Below are 19,949 nucleotides of genomic sequence, written 5' to 3' on the forward strand. Positions count from 1 at the left end.
TTATTATTTTGAGTATAGGGTACAAAATCATTACATCACCAGTACTACGATCCTACTGATCCTTCCAGATCGGGGGTTCGAACTGAAGACCAGTACCCAAAGCATTGAATCGCGAACCCGGGCACTCACAGCACTCACAATGTTAGATAAAAATGATCACCTAGTACTTCTACATCGTGTTGGTGGGTGCCGTTTGACTGAATCGTGGCGAATTGTCAAAATCAGCTGTTTATGCTGACTTCTGGCGGTACGCAAGAACAAAACACACTGCGCGTTATGAGCGATTTATTGGTTATTTCGCAAAAATTGTAAACTTTTCAAATTAATTAAAATTATCATTTACTTTGATTACGTAATGGATAATACTGGACAACAACATGCAACAGAAGATGGACAGCGCAATGTTTTGGTAAAGTGATGGTACATGAGTTCTAAATTTCTGAACTTTCAATGTTTATTGTTTGTTTTGTAGAATTACCAATTTTCACCCGAAGAACTTAAAGTACTACAAGAATGCAACCGAGAAGCATTCTTTCAACGGTCACTGCCGTTCGGTACGATGTGTGGTATTGGAACGTGGTATGCGGTTCAGAGAGGCTTTTTTAAGGTAGAATGCCGGCAACCGATTTTGAATACAATCTGTAATATTTTCATTATATTTTTTACTTTTGTGTTTAGGCTAGTGCTCGCTTTGGTGCTGGACCTAAAGTTTTCGTCGGAATCACAGTGGGATATTTTATGGGAAAACTTAGCTACCAGCACAAATGCGCGGAGAAAATTATGCGTCTTCCGAATTCAAGATTGGCTGAACTAATTCGTCAGCGGCGGCAGGGTACTGCCGGAGGTGTTGAACGATTGTAAGTAGTTTCGCATACTCTTTAACTGCTGGTTGGTTTATAATTGTCTTTTTGTTTACTTTCAATAAGGTTACCGGACCAGGGTTTGGGTGCCGGTAGCATGCTGTCCCCGTTTGGACCAACTTCACCCAGTGATAGCTACACCGAGAAACAGATGCATCGTTCGGATTCATTCAATCTGGACATTCATGTTCCACAATATTCTGGACTGGACGATAGTGGGCGACCTACTCTCGATTGTATTGTTTTTGGGTAACCCTTTAAGGGGACGTTTGTTATTTAATATGATTTCATTTTACAGCTGATCAGGCATTCGAAGAAGAGCTCCAATTGCCGCCTAGCCCTCAGGTAACCAAATCTTATGAAGAACTACGTAGGCAGAACAGAGAGGAGTATATGAAACGGCAGCAGGCACCCTATCGATCACCGGTTCTAGATGATCAGCCGCCGATTAGGCGCGAACTGGAGCGTCCAAAATACGAAGAACAACAGTCATCACAGCCGCAAGCTAAGAATAAATACGGAGATACTTGGTCGCAATAGAATGGGCAAAATGTCACAAGGACAAAAAATGGATACGGTGAGAAACTTCTTTGATGTAGTGGTTGCATATGCAACTTTTATTAAATAAAACAAAATGTTGAAAATCAAATTTTCATTTCTTCCTTATTACAAAGATAATGCACGTTGGATTCATGAGAAGTTCATTTGTGATGCTGGATCCGATAACAAAAACTAATAATCTTTCAACGCTTAAAACTATTACAGCTGTGCCACTTCGTACAAATATGCTCCGAGTAGTTTAGTCTGAAAGCAGACAAAAAAAAAATCAGAATAAAAATGTTGTTGCTTAAGATAAAAAATAAAGCTCACTCCTTGGATGTAATTGCGAACGTCAATTTTCTCATTCTGTGAATGAGCACCGTCATCCGAGGCACCCATCGGCAGCAGAAGCACATTTTTACCGGTAGTTTGTTGTAGAGTTAACGTAACCGGAATTGATCCACCCTCGCGAGTCATGTCCGGGACCACCTGATAGACGTGTTGGGTGGCAATTTTCGCCGCCTGATAGTGCGGGTGGTTCGGATCTTCTGTCCAGGGTTTTCCACCATGAGCCATTCGAACGGCAAATTTGTTCGGTGAACCACGTTCGGTCCATTTGGCAGTCAGATAGTCGGAAACGTATTTCTCCACCAGCTCCGGTGTTTGATTAGGCACGATGCGGATCGAAAATTTTCCTATGACCTTCTTTGGGATGACAGTTTTCTGTCCTGGTTCGTAAAAAGCTCCCTCCACGCCGTGGATGGAAAGACTCGGGTTACGCCAACGGTGCATCAGAATCTTGGTCTTGTCTTCATTGTGCTGCAACCGCTTCGCTCCCAATTGATCACGGTAATCGTCCACGTCAAAATCAATGGCATCGTAGATCTCTTGTTCGTTTGGCAACAATGGAGATACCTCTTTGTAGATGTTCGGAATCATAATTTTTCCCTCTTTATCGGCCAACGTGCCCAGCAAATAGACCAGATCGTTCATCGCTTCGTATCTGAAATTAAAAAAAAAGAGATGAGGTTTTTTTTAAATTGTTGATCGTTCATAAACCTACACCGTTCCACCAAAAACGCCACTGTGAAGATCCTTGACAGCACACTCAACCTCGACCTCGAAATAGCAAATGCCACGCAGTCCATACGTTACGCACGGTTTGTCCTTTCCGAGCCAGTAGTTATCCGAAATGCACACAAAATCAACGTTGGATAGAAAGTCATCCTTCCGTTTAAACAGTAGATCGTCCAGACCTTCACTGCCCGATTCTTCCATACCTTCGAAAACAAACTTGAGGTTGACCGGTAGTTCCTCGCCGATCGCTTTGTAACCTTCGATCGCATGAATCCACCCCAGGACAGGACCCTTGTCATCGCTGGCCCCGCGTCCAAATAGTTTGCCATTCTTCTCGGTCAAAACGAACGGTTCGGTATCCCAACCGTCTTCCAGTATAGCCGGTTGCACGTCGAGATGCCCGTACAGAACGACTGTCTTTTTGGCGGGATCCTATTGAATGATTGATGACATGGGAAAATAGAAACAATCGAGTGTGTTTAGTGGCAGATTAGCAGCATAATGATACAATCGATTACGAAAGTAATATGTGGGTGGAAGAACGACACTTGATACGTCAAAAAAGCTGATTATAAAGTATGCTCAGTTCGCTATCACCAAGCGTCATTTGCGGCTTTGTGGCTGACATTCAATGGCAAACAGATAACAGTTATTATTTTTCAATAAAAACAGCCAATCAGCTAAGCATTTATTTGTTGTTTGAGTATTTGTTTTACATTAGGTTATGTCATTTATGTATACCGATTTCTCGGTATTTATACAGATTTTTGGGGAGTACTACAAAAGGCCGAAATACGAAAGGCGGAAAAACGAAAAGCCGAAATACAAAAAGCCGAAAACACGAAAAGCCGTACGTCACAGAAAGCCGAACCTTCAAAGGCCGAAACTCAGAAGGCCGAAACTCAGAAGGCCGAAACTCAGAAAGCCGAAACGATTCTTTCAACGGGCAGACCAGGCAAGCAGACCGTTTGCCTGGTCTGCCCGTTGAAAGAATCGTTTCGGCTTTCTGAATTATGCAAGAAAATCTTCGGCTTAGCTGCCTGACTGTTCACAGTCAACAAAACTAAAATCAATTCTCAATTTTTGATAGCTGCTCATTTTCTCTAGGTGTTTCTACTACAATTGTAACACTAGTAGACGAAGCAGTTTTTCAGGTCGGAATGAAATTATTTTCTAAATATACTAAACGTTAGAATTCTTACCAAATACTTTGTACCACAATAATAACACACAACTCTAAAAACTGGTAAAAAAAATTAGATCAGCGAGAAAGAACGAACAAAGGTGATCACGAAAGACAGTTGTTGGTAGAGGAATAATGAAAAAATCAGCTGTTTTTCAAAGTAGGGCGAATCTTACAAAAGTAAACAAATCGAGTTACTCTCTCCTACCAATAAATGCTTCAAAATCCTACAATTTTGCATAAAAATACGGTTTCTAAAAAATTCTCAATTTTAGTGATACAAAGAACTATAAAGGGTGAAACTGTCATTCCATTTGTTTATGTTAGTTTCGCCCTCCGTGTTCCATGCCAACAAACAGAGCGATACTTTAATTGGTAGTAAGGAAGGCGAAACTATTTATTTTCTTTATTTTAGATGGTTTACGAACCTTTTACTACTGGAAATAGTAAATGAGACGATAAAATTACCCGCAGATTTATCTTAGTGGCAAAAACCAACCAATTTCACGAAAAATGCGCATGGGCGTAACTTCATAATTCACACAGGAATCATAAAAGTAAACAAATCGAAAAAGAGCTAGGCTCTTTTTATGTTGATCTACTCTGCAGGTATAGAAGAAAGGGATGCCAGATTTAAATAAATATCTTTTCTACTCAAGTAAAAGAAATCAATTTTTTATAACTAATATGTAATTTAATTATAGACGACAAGTGGATTACCGCTAAAAATGTAACTTTTTTGTGAGAAAATTATTGTAACTCACTTATTCGCCATTTTATATATATTTCGGCCTGTTATGCTTCGGCTTTCCGAAATTTCGGCTTTATGTGGTAGATAAGAACATCGTCGGCCTTATGTATTTCGGCCTTTCGTTATTCCGCCTTTCGTATTTCGGCCTTTTTTTAGACTCCCGATTTTTGACCTCTGTATCACAATACAGATATGTACTCCCAAAATACCGATAATTTACGGATCACACTGATAAATACCGTTTTTGTGCTTTAGCTTGAATAGACATGTGAAAAGGTTGTCGTGAAACCGTTTTTTTGCTAATCTAAATTAGTCTTGGTGACATTTTTCTGGTGCTGATGTAGAAGAGATTTTGATACCAAAATGGTACACTTAGGCAAAATATATATGGAATTTCATAATGATTTAATATGGTTTTTAGCCACAAGAATATCGTAAGCGAGTCATAGCATTTAGCAAATGGTGGAAGCTCAAGTTTTGACTACATGCACTTTTTATGAAAAGCAGAAAAATTTATTTTAAATTTTGATATATTACACTTTGAATTCAGTGCTTTTCATTTTCCTTTGATTTAAATACATTTGATATTTACATCAAAGCAAATAGTTTTTTTTCTACGCGCACAGAAATAAATGAAATGAGCATTACCGCATTACCACTTGGATCTAATTTCATTTCACTTGAAATCAAATACAATTGTTATTTGATTCAAAGCAAATTAGTTTTGTTTCTAAAATCAGGCTTTTGTGCTATTGTGTGTAGATTCAATAATGGATTTTTTAAAATTCAATAAATTGTCGTTTAAAAGAACTTTTGAATAATTATTGTAAATCAAATTTTTATGTATTACTAGCTGACCCGTCGAACTTCGTCCCGCTTGAATTTTTTTCAAAATTTATCTTTCCTGACAGCAGAATTGTCAAACGGTAATGCTTCTTTCCATTATTTCACTGATTATTTAGCCCAAAATAAACGAATTACGACGAATTCGTATCCAACACATTAACTTCGGCCCGAAAAAGATATTTCATACAAAATTATTGTGAACATGTTAAAGAATTTTGTTACGGAAAAATTAAGTGAATGCACTGATCGCCATCTTATCCTTTAAGTCAGTGCATTGAAAGTGATTGTAGATCTCTCTTATGGGGCAATTTACCTTTTCAGAAAAACAGCCATTGCTGCAAAACGCAAAAGTAGTTTTCTTAGCGCTGTCTTCGAGGAGAAATCCAAACCAGAAATATCAATTTGTTTGGAACATTTTTTCTGAGTAAACTGATGTTTTCTTCGATTCATCAAGCAATAGTGGAAAAAACTGCCATTGAATTTTTCAACAATGGCTGTTTCCCGGAGATTGTTTGTAGAACCTTAAACTAATTGTTTCGACATATGAAAGAGCGGTTGAGCAGAGATGACCAAGATGAATACTTGAAATTGATTCCGCAAATTTCCAAAAGCGACTTGTTGTTTGTCATTGTAAGGCTTAATTGTAGACTTAAGACGTTAAAAAAATTAATGGTAAATAATACTGGATTATCGGAAGGAATAAACTTGTTTTGAGCGGTTGTCCATTAGCTGCTTCACCGCTAGTCTGATGATAATACTTAATCTTGTTTGACGAATGTTCGTAGCATGACAATCACAGGATTAATTTCCGATTAATAATTTAGCGATGAAATAAGAAATTATTGAACATTCAAAAGCTCAAACTATCATTTTATTAAAATAAATTTAATTTTGAATAATTGTATCAATAGTCGTCTCATTAGTTGAGTCACCTCATCATTTTAATTAGTACTCGATCTACAATTAACGAATGGCGTTGAGTTCGGTCTTGAGAGTCAATATCAGAAAGAATTATATGAAGGAATGTGCAATTTTTCTGTTTTAGCGGAGTGAATATGAGGAGTGATTATACCAGTATTCTTCTTATCGTTCAAGCCAATGCATAAAACAGTAGTAGTAATGGTTTTTGAATGCCACGATTTCTCCTCCAGATATGGTATTCACGGTTTGCATTTGGTAATTGGTCAAGTAATACAAAGTTCGAAAAATGGAATGATTTGGCTTAAGCAGCTTACAAATGTCATGATGTCATAAGCAGCCTAAGCATCCTGTAATCCACCCTTAAAATTTTACTCGAAGCGGCTGAAGGAACTTCAGCATGCTAAATGAAAGAAAAATCCCTTTATTAGACCTCATTATTTCAGCAGCAGAATCCTGTCATTAATTCGTTAAAAAATCGTTCTATATGTTGATATGTTCAACTCACAATAGTCAACATTATTTATCCAACTGATCACATTGTACACAATGCATCAGCTGGTAAACGATGTCAGAACTTTTGATATATTTGATACGATATATCAAGAACAGTCAAATGCGTTCCACCAGTCATTTGGCAAGCAATGATTGTGATATCCTATTCAGTATGTGTTTCAAAATAACGAATCACATTCATGTAAAATCTCCACCCAAAACTACTCGTTGCGCGCCAATTTTCCAACGATCTAGTATTTTTTTCTTTAACGGCGAAATACTGTGCATCTTCTTGCGCACCAAACATCAATCGTAGATCTAGCAACCATATGCGACTTTTTCAACGGAAAATTCCATTGTCCATACAAAACAATTCCCACTTTTCCGGCAAATTTTCCTTATTTTTTTGATGTACGAACCCGGTGGGGGTAGAAATTGATCAAACAAAACAAGAATCATGTAAATCCGTACATCCGTTCTTACGTGATGCGATTACAAAGAATTACAGCCCTCGGGGATTGTTGTTTATCATTGAATATTAAGACTTATTTGTACTGAAGACGTTTAAAATTTAATAGCAAATCCTTAGGGATTATCGAAAGTAATAAACTAATTTTGAACGATTTATTAATTTTTAGTTTAACGTAAAGCCGCCATGACTAAGTTCAGTTTGTGCAATGACTGAGCGGAAATATATATTGGAGAAGCCAAGTGAAAGAAAAACTAACAGAAAAGATGAATTTTTGGAAAAAGATACGTTCAGAGACAGGACTCGAACCTGCGTTCTTATGCATTCCGTGCATACGCGCTACCATTTCGCCACTCTGATCTTGCTTTAGCCACTCTAAAACACGAAACAGACATAGTAGCAACGTACATCGAACATGGTCTACATCCTGGCCGTCACCCGACCGATATCTTACATCCAAACATCTTCTCTGTTCATCAAACACTAGTCCTCTCGCTTTATATCTATTTCTCCGATCAAGCATTGAGTAGGAGAGTGTATTTATAATCGCTTGTCACCTTCTTAATGGTGCCAGTCGCTGGCTTTCACTTGGCTTCTCCCATATATATTTCCGCTCAGTCATTGCACAAACTAATTTTGAACGGTTGTCCATAACCTACTTCACCGCTACTGTTATTACTTAGTCGTGTTTGATGAATGTTCGTAGCAGGACAATGACAGGATCAATTTTCGATTAACGACTTAGCGATAAAATGAAAAATACTTGGACATTCGAAAGTTCAAATTACCCTTTTATTAAATATTGTGTCCATTACCTTTGACATGAACGCTATATTCGTTCAAGAATTGTATCAAAAGGCCTCTCATTCGTCGAGCCACCACATCGGTTTGCTTGTATTCAATCCTGAGAATCAATATTCGGTTCTAGCGGAGTGAACATGAGGAGTGATTATACCAGTATTCTTCTTATCGTTAAAACCAATGTGTAAAACAGCAGATCTCACAACTAATGGTTCTTACATGCCACGATTTCTCTTTCAGATATGATATTCACGATTCGCATATGGTAATTCGTCAAGTAATCCAAAGTTCGGAAAATGAAATGATTTGGCTTAAGCAGCTTACAAATGTCATGAATGCCATAAATATTTTCATCTGAACTCATTATTTCAACAGCAGAATCCTATCATTGATACGTAAAAAAATCGTTACATAATCTGATTTGTTCAACTCACGCCCACGATGGCCAACATAATTCATCTAACTACATCTACTGGTAAATGACATTAGAACTGTGTTTCTGTTTAAGGTATGGCTAAAACAGTAATTTGGCAAGTAATGATTTTGATACCCTATTAAGCACGTGTTTTCAAATGACGAATCAATCATGCATGTAAAATCTCCACCCAAATCTACTCGTTGCGCGCCAAACGATTTTCCAAAGATCTAGTATTCTTTTCTTCAACGGCGAAATACTGAGCATCTCCTTGCGCGCCTAACATCAATTGTAGATCTAGCAATCATTGGCGACTTTTGCAGTGGAAAATTCCATTGTCCATACAAAATAACTTTATTGGTTTTCCCACTTTTCCGGTAAGTTTTCCTAATTTTTTTGATGTACGAACCCGGTGGGGGTAAAAACTGATCAAACAAAAAAAAGCATCTCAATCCGTCCATCCGTTCTTACGTGATGCGATTACAAAGAATGATCTCTGCATTTTTATATATATATATACTAGCTGACCCGTCGAACTTCGTCTCGCCTGAAATTATTTTTTTAGATTTGTGTTTTCGAACAGCAGAGTTGCCAAACGTTAATGTTTCTTTCCATTATTTTACTGATTACTTGGCTTACAATAAACGAATTACGACAAATTCATATCCAACACAATAACTTCGTCTCTCAAACTAAAGATTTGACATGTGGGATGATGGATTGGATTGAATCATATCTGACTGGTCGTAGTATGACCGTGAGAATTGGCGACTGCGATACTCCATCATTCATCGTGAGCTCTGGTGTTTCTCAGGGAAGCCATCTAGGACCATTCATATTTCTGCTATATCTAAATGATCTGAATTTCGCATTGCAATGCATGAAGCTATCATTCGCCGACGATTTCAAACTGTTTCATCTCATCAAATATCTGAAAAACTCAAACTTCTTGCAGTCACAGTTGGATGTATTTTCTAACTGGTGCAACGTCAACAGAATGGTTATCAACGCCTTCAAATGCTTCGTTATCTCCTTCTCTCGTAAACGAACCACGATCATGTATGATAACACTATTTCGCAAGCTGTATTAAAACGGGAGACATCAATTAAGGATCTAGGAGTGTTATTGGATTCAAAACTTAGTTTCAAAGATCACATAGAATATACCCTCTCTAAAGCATTAAAGATGCTAGGATTCATCTTTCGCATCTCAAAAAATTTCAATAACATATACTGCCTGAAATCGTTATATTGCGCTCTAGTTTGCGAGTATGCTGTTGTTGTTTGGACACCATATTATCAAACAGATAAGCTACGCATTGAAACTGTTCAGTGCAAGTTCATTCGTTTTGCTTTGCGTCGCCTGCCCTGGTGAGATCCATTTAATCTTCCAAGCTACGAAAATCGTTGTAGACATACACTTCGATTTGCTATCTGTCCGCCGTGATACACAAAAAGTTGTTTTCGTCGCGGACCTCTTCCAATCTCGAATTGATAGTGCAGATCTCCTACAACAGCTAAGTTTAGACATTCTTCGGCGTAATTTGCGGTTTAATCCCTTTCTCAGAATTCCTCGTGCTAGAACTAACTATGGGTTCATTGAACCGTTTTCGAGTATATGTCGCGTATTCAATACTTGCTCTGATGGATTTATTTTCAATTTATCTCGTAACGCCATTAAAACCCGTTTTCTCCAAATATTTTCCCGCTAGTTTTATTAGGATAATTAGTCAATATGAATAGTTGTTAGTTAGCTTTGTAGTTTAAATAAGGGTAATTTAAGATTTCGTTATGTATCATTTGGTCAAATGTCATTTGTTGATACAAAAGATGAGAAGGTTTTATGCCTGCTGGAGATGGAGAACCAAAATCTCAGCTCCAGCAGGCTTTTCCCTTGCTCCTAAATAAACTAATAAATAAATTAACAGATGGATGAAAAAGAGATGACCAAGATAAATACTTTAAATTGACGCCACAAATTTCCAAAAGCAGTCATCGGGAATTGTTGTTTATCATTGAATATTAAGACTTATTTGTACTGAAGACGTTTAAAATTTAATAGCAAATCCTTAGGGATTATCGAAAGTAATAAACTAATTTTGAACGATTTATTAATTTTTAGTTTAACGTAAAGCCGCCATGACTAAGTTCAGTTTGTGCAATGACTGAGCGGAAATATATATTGGAGAAGCCAAGTGAAAGAAAAACTAACAGAAAAGATGAATTTTTGGAAAAAGATACGTTCAGAGACAGGACTCGAACCTGCGTTCTTATGCATTCCGTGCATACGCGCTACCATTTCGCCACTCTGATCTTGCTTTAGCCACTCTAAAACACGAAACAGACATAGTAGCAACGTACATCGAACATGGTCTACATCCTGGCCGTCACCCGACCGATATCTTACATCCAAACATCTTCTCTGTTCATCAAACACTAGTCCTCTCGCTTTATACCTATTTCTCCGATCAAGCATTGAGTAGGAGAGTGTATTTATAATCGCTTGTCACCTTCTTAATGGTGCCAGTCGCTGGCTTTCACTTGGCTTCTCCAATATATATTTCCGCTCAGTCATTGCACAAACTAATTTTGAACGGTTGTCCATAACCTACTTCACCGCTAGTGATATTACTTAGTCGTGTTTGATGAATGTTCGTAGCAGGATAATGACAGGATCAATTTTCGATTAACGAATTAGCGATAAAATGAAAAATACTTGGACATTCGAAAGTTCAAATTACCCTTTCATTAAATATTGTGTCCATCTACTTTAACATGAACGCTATATTCGTTCAAGAATTGTATCAAAAGGCCTCTCATTCGTCGAGCCACCACATCGGTTTGCTTAGTATTCAGTCCTGAGAATCAATATTCTGTTCTAGCGGAGTGAACATGAGGAGTGATTATACCAGTATTCTTCTTATCGTTAAAGCCAATGTATAAAACAGCAGATCTCACAACTAATGGTACTTACATGCCACGATTTCTCCTTCAGATACGATATTCAAGATTCGCATATGGTAATTCGTCAAATAATCCAAAGTTCGGAAAATGAAATGATTTGGCTTAAGCAGCTTACAAATGTCATGAATAGCATCCTAAGCAGACCGTTTTGAAGTAAACCACTCTTGAAAACTTACCCGAATCGGCTGAACAAACTTCAGCATGCTAAATGCCAGGAAAATATTTGCATCTGAACTCATTATTTCAACAGCAGAATCCTAACCGTGATACGTAAAAAATCGTTACATAATTTTATTTGTTCAACTCACGCCCACGATGGCCAACATAATTCATCTAACTACATCTACTGGTAAATGACATTAGAACTTGTGTTTCTGTTTAAGGTATGGCTAAAACAGTAATTTGGCAAGTAATGATTTTGATACCCTATTAAGCACGTGTTTCCAAATGACGAATCAATCATGCATGTAAAATCTCCACCCAAATCTACTCGTTGCGCGCCAAACGATTTTCCAAAGATCTAGTATTTTTTTCTTCAACGGCGAAATACTGAGCATCTCCTTGCGCGCCAAACATCAATTGTAGATCTAGCAATCATTGGCGACTTTTGCAGTGGAAAATTCCATTGTCCATACAAAATAACTTTATTGGTTTTTCCCACTTTTCCGGTAAGTTTTCCTAATTTTTTTGATGTACGAACCCGGTGGGGGTAAAAACTGATCAAACAAAAAAAAAGCATCTCAATCCGTCCATCCGTTCTTACGTGATGCGATTACAAAGAATGATCTCTGCATTTATATATATATATATATATCTTCTCGTTACTTTTTAGTAATGACACTTTTAATGATCGTGTAAGGGCCGCTATTACTTTCTCGAACGACATTTTCAGTTTGAATGATGTAACAAAATGAAATTTTAGCAAAAGTTTTGTTAAATATCACAAAATCAATCAACTAGTACCAATGTTTGATTCAATAAAAAAAAATATGGCATTTGATTCAAGGACGAAAAATTTCAATCAACGTCTAAGAATTTGTAGCTAAGACTCAGTATATTTGATTCAGTTTAAGTCAAGAGTCAACAAAATTTTTTATTTGAATCTATACGACGACATATTTGATTCAAATACCTTTGATGTACTGTAAAAAGCATTTGAATCAAATAAATTTTTGATTTGATTCAATGAAATTATGAAATATGAATCCATATCTTTAATTAAAGAAGGTAAATTTCATTCAAATTTTAATTCAAAAATAGTTTTATTTGATTCAAACAATTCTCGGTTGATTTTTCAGAAGGCCGTAAGAGCAAGTGACACTTTTTCTTTGTTTACTTTCTCTTTCGATTATTGTGACGTAATTGTAAAGATGTATTTGAATTTCACAGTTCTGTTTGAATGTCGAAAGTTTTGGATGTTGAGCGATAAACGTGGAAACCTGTTGGTAATTGATAGAAGACTCGATATATTAGAATCTAATGTGTTCTAATTCTTTGCGTCACTTCCGGTGAAACCCTCAACGAGTGAACACGTCGTATCGTGTTAGTGCGGTGAAAATTCGAGTATTTCGCAAGAGAGAAAGGGTTTTCATCCGTACTTCGGTGACTCCACGTTGTCACATAGCGACGGTTTCACTTGTAGTCCAGTGAAAAGAAAGTCCATTGGACTATAAACGAAAACTAACTGGCAATATAGCTAAATCGCTGTGCCATCAATCGGTGTCATCTCAAGTGAAGAATTCTTTGCGTGTAGTGTGTCATTCATTTTTAGGTTATGTTTCGTAAGGATGGCAGATTCTTCAACCGATTTCGAACACGAAAATATTTTAAATACACAAGAGCATTTTCAGAAGTGGTCTAGTTCTAAGATAAATTTTCGCAGCAGATACCAATTTACTGACTAAAAACTTTGCTTGCAATCCTGTAAATAATCTTGTTTCAAAAATGATATAAATAGAACGGAAGTCAGTTTCAAATTTGACAGAAGAGCTGTTATAATAAATAGTTTGTTTCAGTTCTATTACCCATCTCTCAAATAAAATTTCCAGTTGCTAAACTTGCTCTTTGGTAGACAGAAACTGAAAGTTTATTGGTGTCTGCATCAAAACAGAATCATTTCTTTTCGCACCCACATGATGCACTTGCACCAGACACGAAAAAACTCCGGTCAATGAACGCGCTGCTGTCGCTTTTGCTTGAAGCTACTACCGACAGCGTAAACAAGTAGACTGATAGTAAACTTTCCAAGTAAATATCCAAACAAACAAAATTGCTGACATCAATAAACAACAATTAGCATACGGCACACGATGAAAAAGCTGACACAATCACAGGAAATTAGCGCATTGTCACGAACCGTTAGTGGATAGTAGGGCGAGCTACTCATATTGCAGACCTTAAACTTGATCTGTAATGTGTGCATTTTTTTTACTGCGTTTCAGCTTTCACTGTCATGAATGACTCAACTATAGCGGTCTTGTTCTGTTGCACTCGTGGTACGATGCGGTTTGCTGACAGAAAATAAAGCGGAGAAATACTGATAAGAATTTTCTACAGAACGTTTGCCTTTCGCATTGAAAACCAGAAGATAACTTTAACCACATTAAATGCCACTGCAAAATGGTCAGCCAAGAAATTGATTCGAAATTATGTTCATAAATTTAGTTTAGAAAATTTTTGCATAGTCTCGGTAAAAATTTTCAATTTCACTTGCAATCCCACATAAACGTTTATTTTAGTAATCAGACTAAAACTAGTACTTACATTTCCCAGCGAGCCCAAGATAACGTTCGGCAAATCAAGCACCCGCCCATCCGGGAACGTTTGCTTTCCGACATCGGCCAGTTCGATGGTTGCCCCGAGTGCCCGTAGCCGATCGGCTACCCAGTTTACCATGCGAAAGATTTCCGGTCGCGAATCGGGCCACGCAGAGACGGATTTAATTGATACTGCCTCCGCCAAGGTTGCAATGTATTTAGCCTTGTGTGCTTCGATGTGACTGTGGAACAAAGGAACACCTTCAATGGTTAACCTTATTCGAATGGTGGCACCGTGAATTACTTACTTAAACAGCTTCTTCAAAACCGCCGGAACTTCTGCTTGGCTGGCCATATTCACACTATCACTAATTGACTTGATAATGGAGTGCGCGTAATTTAGCTTTTCTCCAAACTCGTTACTGTCTCGCGATCCACCAATGACTGAATAACAGCGATGCCAGATAGTAGTAGTGTCATTTCCGTAGATTAGAGTGACTATAATCAGAGTGGCGACAGCTGTTCGTTTGGAATGACAGCTTCCACGTTCCAAACGAGCAAACGACCTGCACGCTCATTCAATGTTACTCTCAAGTGAGTCATTTGTACTCACTTTTGCTTATTTGGTTCAAATGTCAAAAGTGAGTAATATTGATTTAGAAGAATGAGTAACTTCGACTCAGTTTCTAAATTGACAACAAGTTTTACTCACAGAGCTTTGAAAACGTTGTGTGAAAATCTACGTGCACTGAACTTTTCCCTTTGTCGGAGGCGGAACTTCTCCCTCTGTCGGAGGTGGAACGGAGGAAGGCAGACGGATCCTTTCCAATGACCGATGAACAGGTAACGGCTTCCTTCATTCGTTGGAAGTAAGTCAGCAAAGAATTCCTTATTCGAATCCCTTATTCAATTCGCTTGATATTGAGTAATATTTACTCACTCGAGCTAATTTTACCATTTGTAGCACTGAGTAAATGTTACTCAGAATTTGACAAATACCATATTTACTCAAAAGTGAGTAAACAAGCTTTGCTCACTATAGAGTAGTTCCACTTTTAACGAAAGTGAGTGAAATTGTACTCACTTTAGAGTAACATTGAACGAGCGTGTGTCAATTCAATGTAAAGCTAATGGAATGTTTTTAATTGTTGCCAGCATTACGGATGAGATGTCGTCACTCTGGTTATAGGCACTCTACCGTAGATTGGCATTTTTCTCGAAAACTCTCGTGGTGAAAACCTTTTTTTTTTTTTTTTTGCTCTTCAGACCAAACTAGTTTCCGTAGTTCTCCGTTGATAAATTTAGATTTCCGTAGAAAAAAATCCCATTTCCGTAGATTTTGTCTACGGATCCGTAGATCCGTAGAAAATGGTCGAATCCGTAGATCTACGGAGATTTCCGTAGATCTGACATCGCTGCTGAATAAGCGGCAACGGAGCTGTTTAGAGATGGGAAACTTATCGATATTTATCGATAATATCGATATAAGCTTGAAATCGACGATATCGATAATTTACAGACGAAAAAAAATATCGATATTCGAGATTGCTTCCATGGCTGCATTTGGATAGAGTGACTATAATCAGAGTGGCGACAGCTGTTCGTTTGGGATGACAGCTCCCAGTTCCAAACGAGCAAACGACCTGTCAATTCAATGTAAAGCTAATGGAATGTTTGGAATTGTTGCCAAAATTACGGATGAGATGTCGTCACTCTGGTTATAGGCACTCTACATTTGGAATTATAATCACAGACTAACAGACATGACTTTAACCATTTATTTGACTCAACGTTGTTCATCTAGACTATTTTTTATTGTGTTGGTAGTTTTCATTAGAAATTAAGTGGCGGCAGACCAGAAGCAAGTAAATATTATAACAGAACGGGTTCGATTTTGTCTTGCGTTGGAGGATGAGAAATAGGCACAATTATGTATATAGTTTTGGCAATATGTATTAAATCGGTATCCTGCATGAAATTCGCATGGACGTATACAAATCAATACATTACAGGTAATTCTGTATGAATGGCAACTCTGTTGGTAAATGAAAAAAATAAACACAGTCTAGATGACAGACAGGATGTTTTTGATAGGGTAACGTGGCGCCATCATGACACATGTGAGTACTGTCCCAAATAAAGGAATATTCGAAATGACCGTTAAAATGATTGAAGAATCTAATTTGAGTGTCCTGTCTGTTAGTCTGTGTTATAATTGCATGCATTCGGAATTATAATTTCATGTTTCGCTTGCGTAGTTTATACTGGATGAGAGATTACTCCGAAATAAGTAAACCTAAACCCTACTGATCCTCTATAGGGTGTAAAGTACTTTAGGTTCTACTTAATTTCACAGAATAGTCATTGTTGAAAAACACAAAAGCAGTTTATTTCGCTATCGCTAGATAAATCTTATTTTATTTAGAGAAAGGGATGGAATAAACTGCTATTTCTTTGTCGAATTTCCGATCAACGACAATGGTAAAAAATGGGTTTGCGTTGGGCAGCAAGCAAAGTGCAACAAAAAAGCAACCAGCAATTTTAGTCGGAGTATAAGATAATGGTACAGTGAGTAATCCGAGAGCGTCTACAAGAAAAATCCTACGCATTTTCGAGATATCTTGTTACCTAAATATTTTTGAACCTTCTTAAAACGGGAGAAAATTGCAACGATTTAATTTAAGGAGTCTCAAACTGATTTTCCTCTCGTTTTTTAAGAAAGTTCAACAATTTTTTGGAACCCTATAAAAATAAGCTTGAACACATGTTGGTGTTCCCTGGGCATGTGTCCATAAAAAGTACACAAGCAAACGCGATGTGTTAATAAACATCATAGTTCTGTTAGAATTAAAGATAGTACAACAATTGTTTGTCGTTCTCTATTGAAATATATAAAAATTGCTGGAAAACCGATTTCAGATCGTAGCTGCGGACCATTCGGCTCTGCTCGACGAGATCTGAAAATATATGTATGTTCAAGTATGTCGATATGATAACCAAGTTTAACAAGTTCAGTCTTGTTTGGAAGCTAATTTTAAGATGTGAATTAATTTAGACTTTAGGATCATTGATCATTTTCTAAGATCCAATCGCTGATACTTCCGGTTCCGGAGAGATGATCGTATTAGTGACATAATCGACATATCGTGGGTCTTTTATTCGCTGAAGTGATCAAGGGTTAAGTTTAATTTTGTTATTGCTGATACTTTTGATTTTGGGAATACTGTTGAGCATGCTTTTGTGCACTAATCTAATTAATCTGGATGAATTTATGTCAAAAATCAGCTCGAATCCGTGTCAGAAATTATCCTAATAAAAAAACTGAATGAGACTGTTTGCACGACAACACTCTTACCAGCCGCTACCTAATTTTGGGTCGAAACCTACCCAAAATTAACTTAAGTGCATCTTCCCAATTTTGGGTAACGAGGGATGACCTCCAAATTTAGGTAAATGTAAGTTTAGTACAAGTGTTATGCCATAACAAAGCACACTACCCATTTTTGCCGATGAACAACTTAATGTTTGAGTAGATAACGACCTAATTTTGGGTAGCTTATAGAAGAGCTCGACAATGAGTGATTTCTCCTCATAAAATAGGTAGAAATGATTTTCAGTGTAGAGAAAGGCATTATCTCAGCACTAGTTAAATTAAGAAGAGGAGTTTTTGCCTTTCTCATATATGAAGGCTAATATGCAATCACTTTGAAAATCGGTTCTTTACATACCATTCGACTGACAAAATTATCGATAATATCGATACCGGACTGCGCAGTATCGATATTATCGATAACCGATTACTGTCGATATTTCTCATCTCTATTGGCATATTGTCGCAAAACTGAAATGTAGAGGCACTGCTTGTTTAGAGATGAGACTTTCAGAAAGAGCTGTCAAATCGGTAGGAAACTTTTTTAATTACTCCACCTTTTCAACGATTTCTTATGAAAACGGGCAAATTCATTCGAAAAATCATAGTAGAAGTAGAAGAAACAGTTTTTACTCTGAGGCGATAATGTTGATCTTAGTTCATTGTGCGAAATCTACCGTTTATTCAGAATAGAGCATTAAACTTGGTTTGATACCATTTTTCAAATGCCTGGAAATAACAAATAAGGTATCCAAAGTTAATAGTTTTCGATCGCTATACATTCTAGTATTCGAGAAATTTACATAACACTGGTTTTTGTTTATAAAAATGTTGATCCGAATAAACCTAACCTTACCCAATTTCACACATTTCTGAAGATTTTCCATGTTTAATCGTAGTTTACACTAGAAAAAGTAGTTGTAATCACTTTGAAATCGATTTTCTTCTACTCCGTGTACTTTTATTGCTGATATCTATTTGTACTATTGAATAAACGATAAAAATGTTGCAAATCACTACTGCAGGTATGAATTTATTATTAGTCCAGTTGTTAGTCTGGGTAAAAGTTTTATAGAAGCTTTAAAAACTATGATATTACTTGTCAAAAGAGACATTTATTATAGTCGTCATAAAACAGGTAGTGATTGAAAAATCAATTACAAAACTACTATAAATTACAATCAAAACTATTAGGCATTCGAATTGTTACTTGGGATTCGTATTCGTTCGAAAGTACCCGTCCGTCGTGTTGCCGATACGGACGTAAACAAGAATGAGGGTGATATTCACCCCGATTCCGCAATCCGACGAATTTGTGATACAAACGAATCTACACGGAACCGCAAAACAACCTAATTTTAAGTACATTCCACCCAATTTGGGGTTTCCGTTCAATAACCTATTTCTTGGTAAAGTGGCTCAAAATACTTAAAGATTAGTTATATCTACTCAGTATTTACTCTACAGTTGAGTCGTATTGACTCAATTTCAAGTTGGTACGGTTTACTTAATTCTGGCTTATTGAACGAAACTCTCGCTGTTAGGTGTTTTTGCCCTTTGTATTTTGACAACAATGGAAGGAGCGAACGAAAGAAAAGATTCAAAAGAACTCAAAATTAGGTAAAAAGAACTCAAATAACAGGTAGTTTTTATTTTCCGTGTACACTCTCGTTCGAGTTCGAATTTTGCATTCGATTTATTCCGTTCGACTTTTATGATTCGATCGACTCTCGTTCGGGAACACTTGGAATTTCGAACACTAACCATCAAAGCTGTCGACACCTACACGCTGCCAAAAAAAAACCCAACGGTTGACTTAAATTCACCTAACATGAAGTAATCAAGCATGTTTTTAATTGTTGGGTGAAAAGTACTGTATCGATTGAGTAGTTTTCACTCAACAGTGTAGTTTACTTCAATAAGTTGCTGTTGGGTGAAAAAATTTTGTGTGTTGCATCGCAGAAACTATCGGTCAGATTTGAAGTGAATGAAATTATTTTGTAAAATTGCCGGTTTTAGGAGAATAATTCAATGATTATCATCAATCGCAGTGTGAGTAGCTTTGTATAATTTCTTTTTAAAACAATAATTACACCGCAATATCATTTCAGGCGATGGAAGATATTGAGATGCGTTCGATCGCTCAACGGTGCAGTTCCAGCAGCTCAATAGAGCAGCCTTGGCAGTTCAATTAAATAGTCTGTAGATTTTATACTGTTGCAGCTCCAATTGCAAAGTACAATGAATATGAATTCCCATAAGTGTGATTTAATTTTATTACCCATTCTGAATTTTGTAAATGTAACGGTAACAAACCATCTGAACATAATTACATTGTTGAAATATGTAAAAAGATAAATATTAAATATATAAAGTAATCATAGTTGACTTCATTGTTTGCGTTTTATTTTTCAACCCATCGAACGAAAACTGAAATCAAATTACCCAAGTTGATTTTTATATCGCTTGCGTAGTTTCTACCTAATCAGTACTATTGATGCTTT

The 19,949-nt window shown here is 36.9% G+C and overlaps 2 protein-coding genes across 2 annotated transcripts; one reads left to right on the forward strand and one right to left on the reverse strand.

Moving 5' to 3' along the window:
* Nucleotides 1–221: 221 nt before the first annotated feature.
* On the forward strand, nucleotides 222–1,658 carry LOC131435815 (OCIA domain-containing protein 1). The gene is made up of 6 exons (XM_058604029.1): nucleotides 222–409; nucleotides 473–607; nucleotides 679–857; nucleotides 927–1,096; nucleotides 1,159–1,437; nucleotides 1,535–1,658. Exons 1-5 carry the CDS (start codon nucleotides 356–358, stop codon nucleotides 1,398–1,400), a joined length of 780 nt encoding a protein of 259 aa, XP_058460012.1. The 5' UTR covers nucleotides 222–355; the 3' UTR covers nucleotides 1,401–1,437; nucleotides 1,535–1,658.
* Nucleotides 1,498–14,542, reverse strand: LOC131435814 (cytosolic non-specific dipeptidase). The gene is made up of 5 exons (XM_058604028.1): nucleotides 14,384–14,542; nucleotides 14,083–14,317; nucleotides 2,464–2,909; nucleotides 1,731–2,403; nucleotides 1,498–1,664 (listed from the first exon to the last, which is right to left on the reverse strand). Exons 1-5 carry the CDS (start codon nucleotides 14,428–14,430, stop codon nucleotides 1,620–1,622), a joined length of 1,446 nt encoding a protein of 481 aa, XP_058460011.1. The 5' UTR covers nucleotides 14,431–14,542; the 3' UTR covers nucleotides 1,498–1,619.
* Nucleotides 14,543–19,949: the final 5,407 nt, after the last annotated feature.

This window comes from Malaya genurostris, chromosome 3, assembly GCF_030247185.1.
Source record: "Malaya genurostris strain Urasoe2022 chromosome 3, Malgen_1.1, whole genome shotgun sequence".
Classification (NCBI taxonomy): Eukaryota; Metazoa; Arthropoda; class Insecta; order Diptera; family Culicidae; genus Malaya; species Malaya genurostris.

What these genes read in the sequence shown, in the direction of transcription:
- LOC131435815 (XM_058604029.1), top strand. Translation starts at nt 356, where the DNA reads ATGGATAATACTGGACAACAACATGCAACAGAAGATGGACAGCGCAAT. An exon ending in ATGGACAGCGCAATGTTTTG is followed by an intron (nt 410 to 472) that starts GTAAAGTGATGG and finishes TTTGTTTTGTAG; the next exon opens with AATTACCAATTTTCACCCGA. An exon ending in TTCAGAGAGGCTTTTTTAAG is followed by an intron (nt 608 to 678) that starts GTAGAATGCCGG and finishes TTTTGTGTTTAG; the next exon opens with GCTAGTGCTCGCTTTGGTGC.
- LOC131435814 (XM_058604028.1), bottom strand. Translation starts at nt 14,430, where the DNA reads ATGGCCAGCCAAGCAGAAGTTCCGGCGGTTTTGAAGAAGCTGTTTAA. An exon ending in GTTTTGAAGAAGCTGTTTAA is followed by an intron (nt 14,318 to 14,383) that starts GTAAGTAATTCA and finishes TTTGTTCCACAG; the next exon opens with TCACATCGAAGCACACAAGG. An exon ending in TCTTGGGCTCGCTGGGAAAT is followed by an intron (nt 2,910 to 14,082) that starts GTAAGTACTAGT and finishes ATCATTCAATAG; the next exon opens with GATCCCGCCAAAAAGACAGT.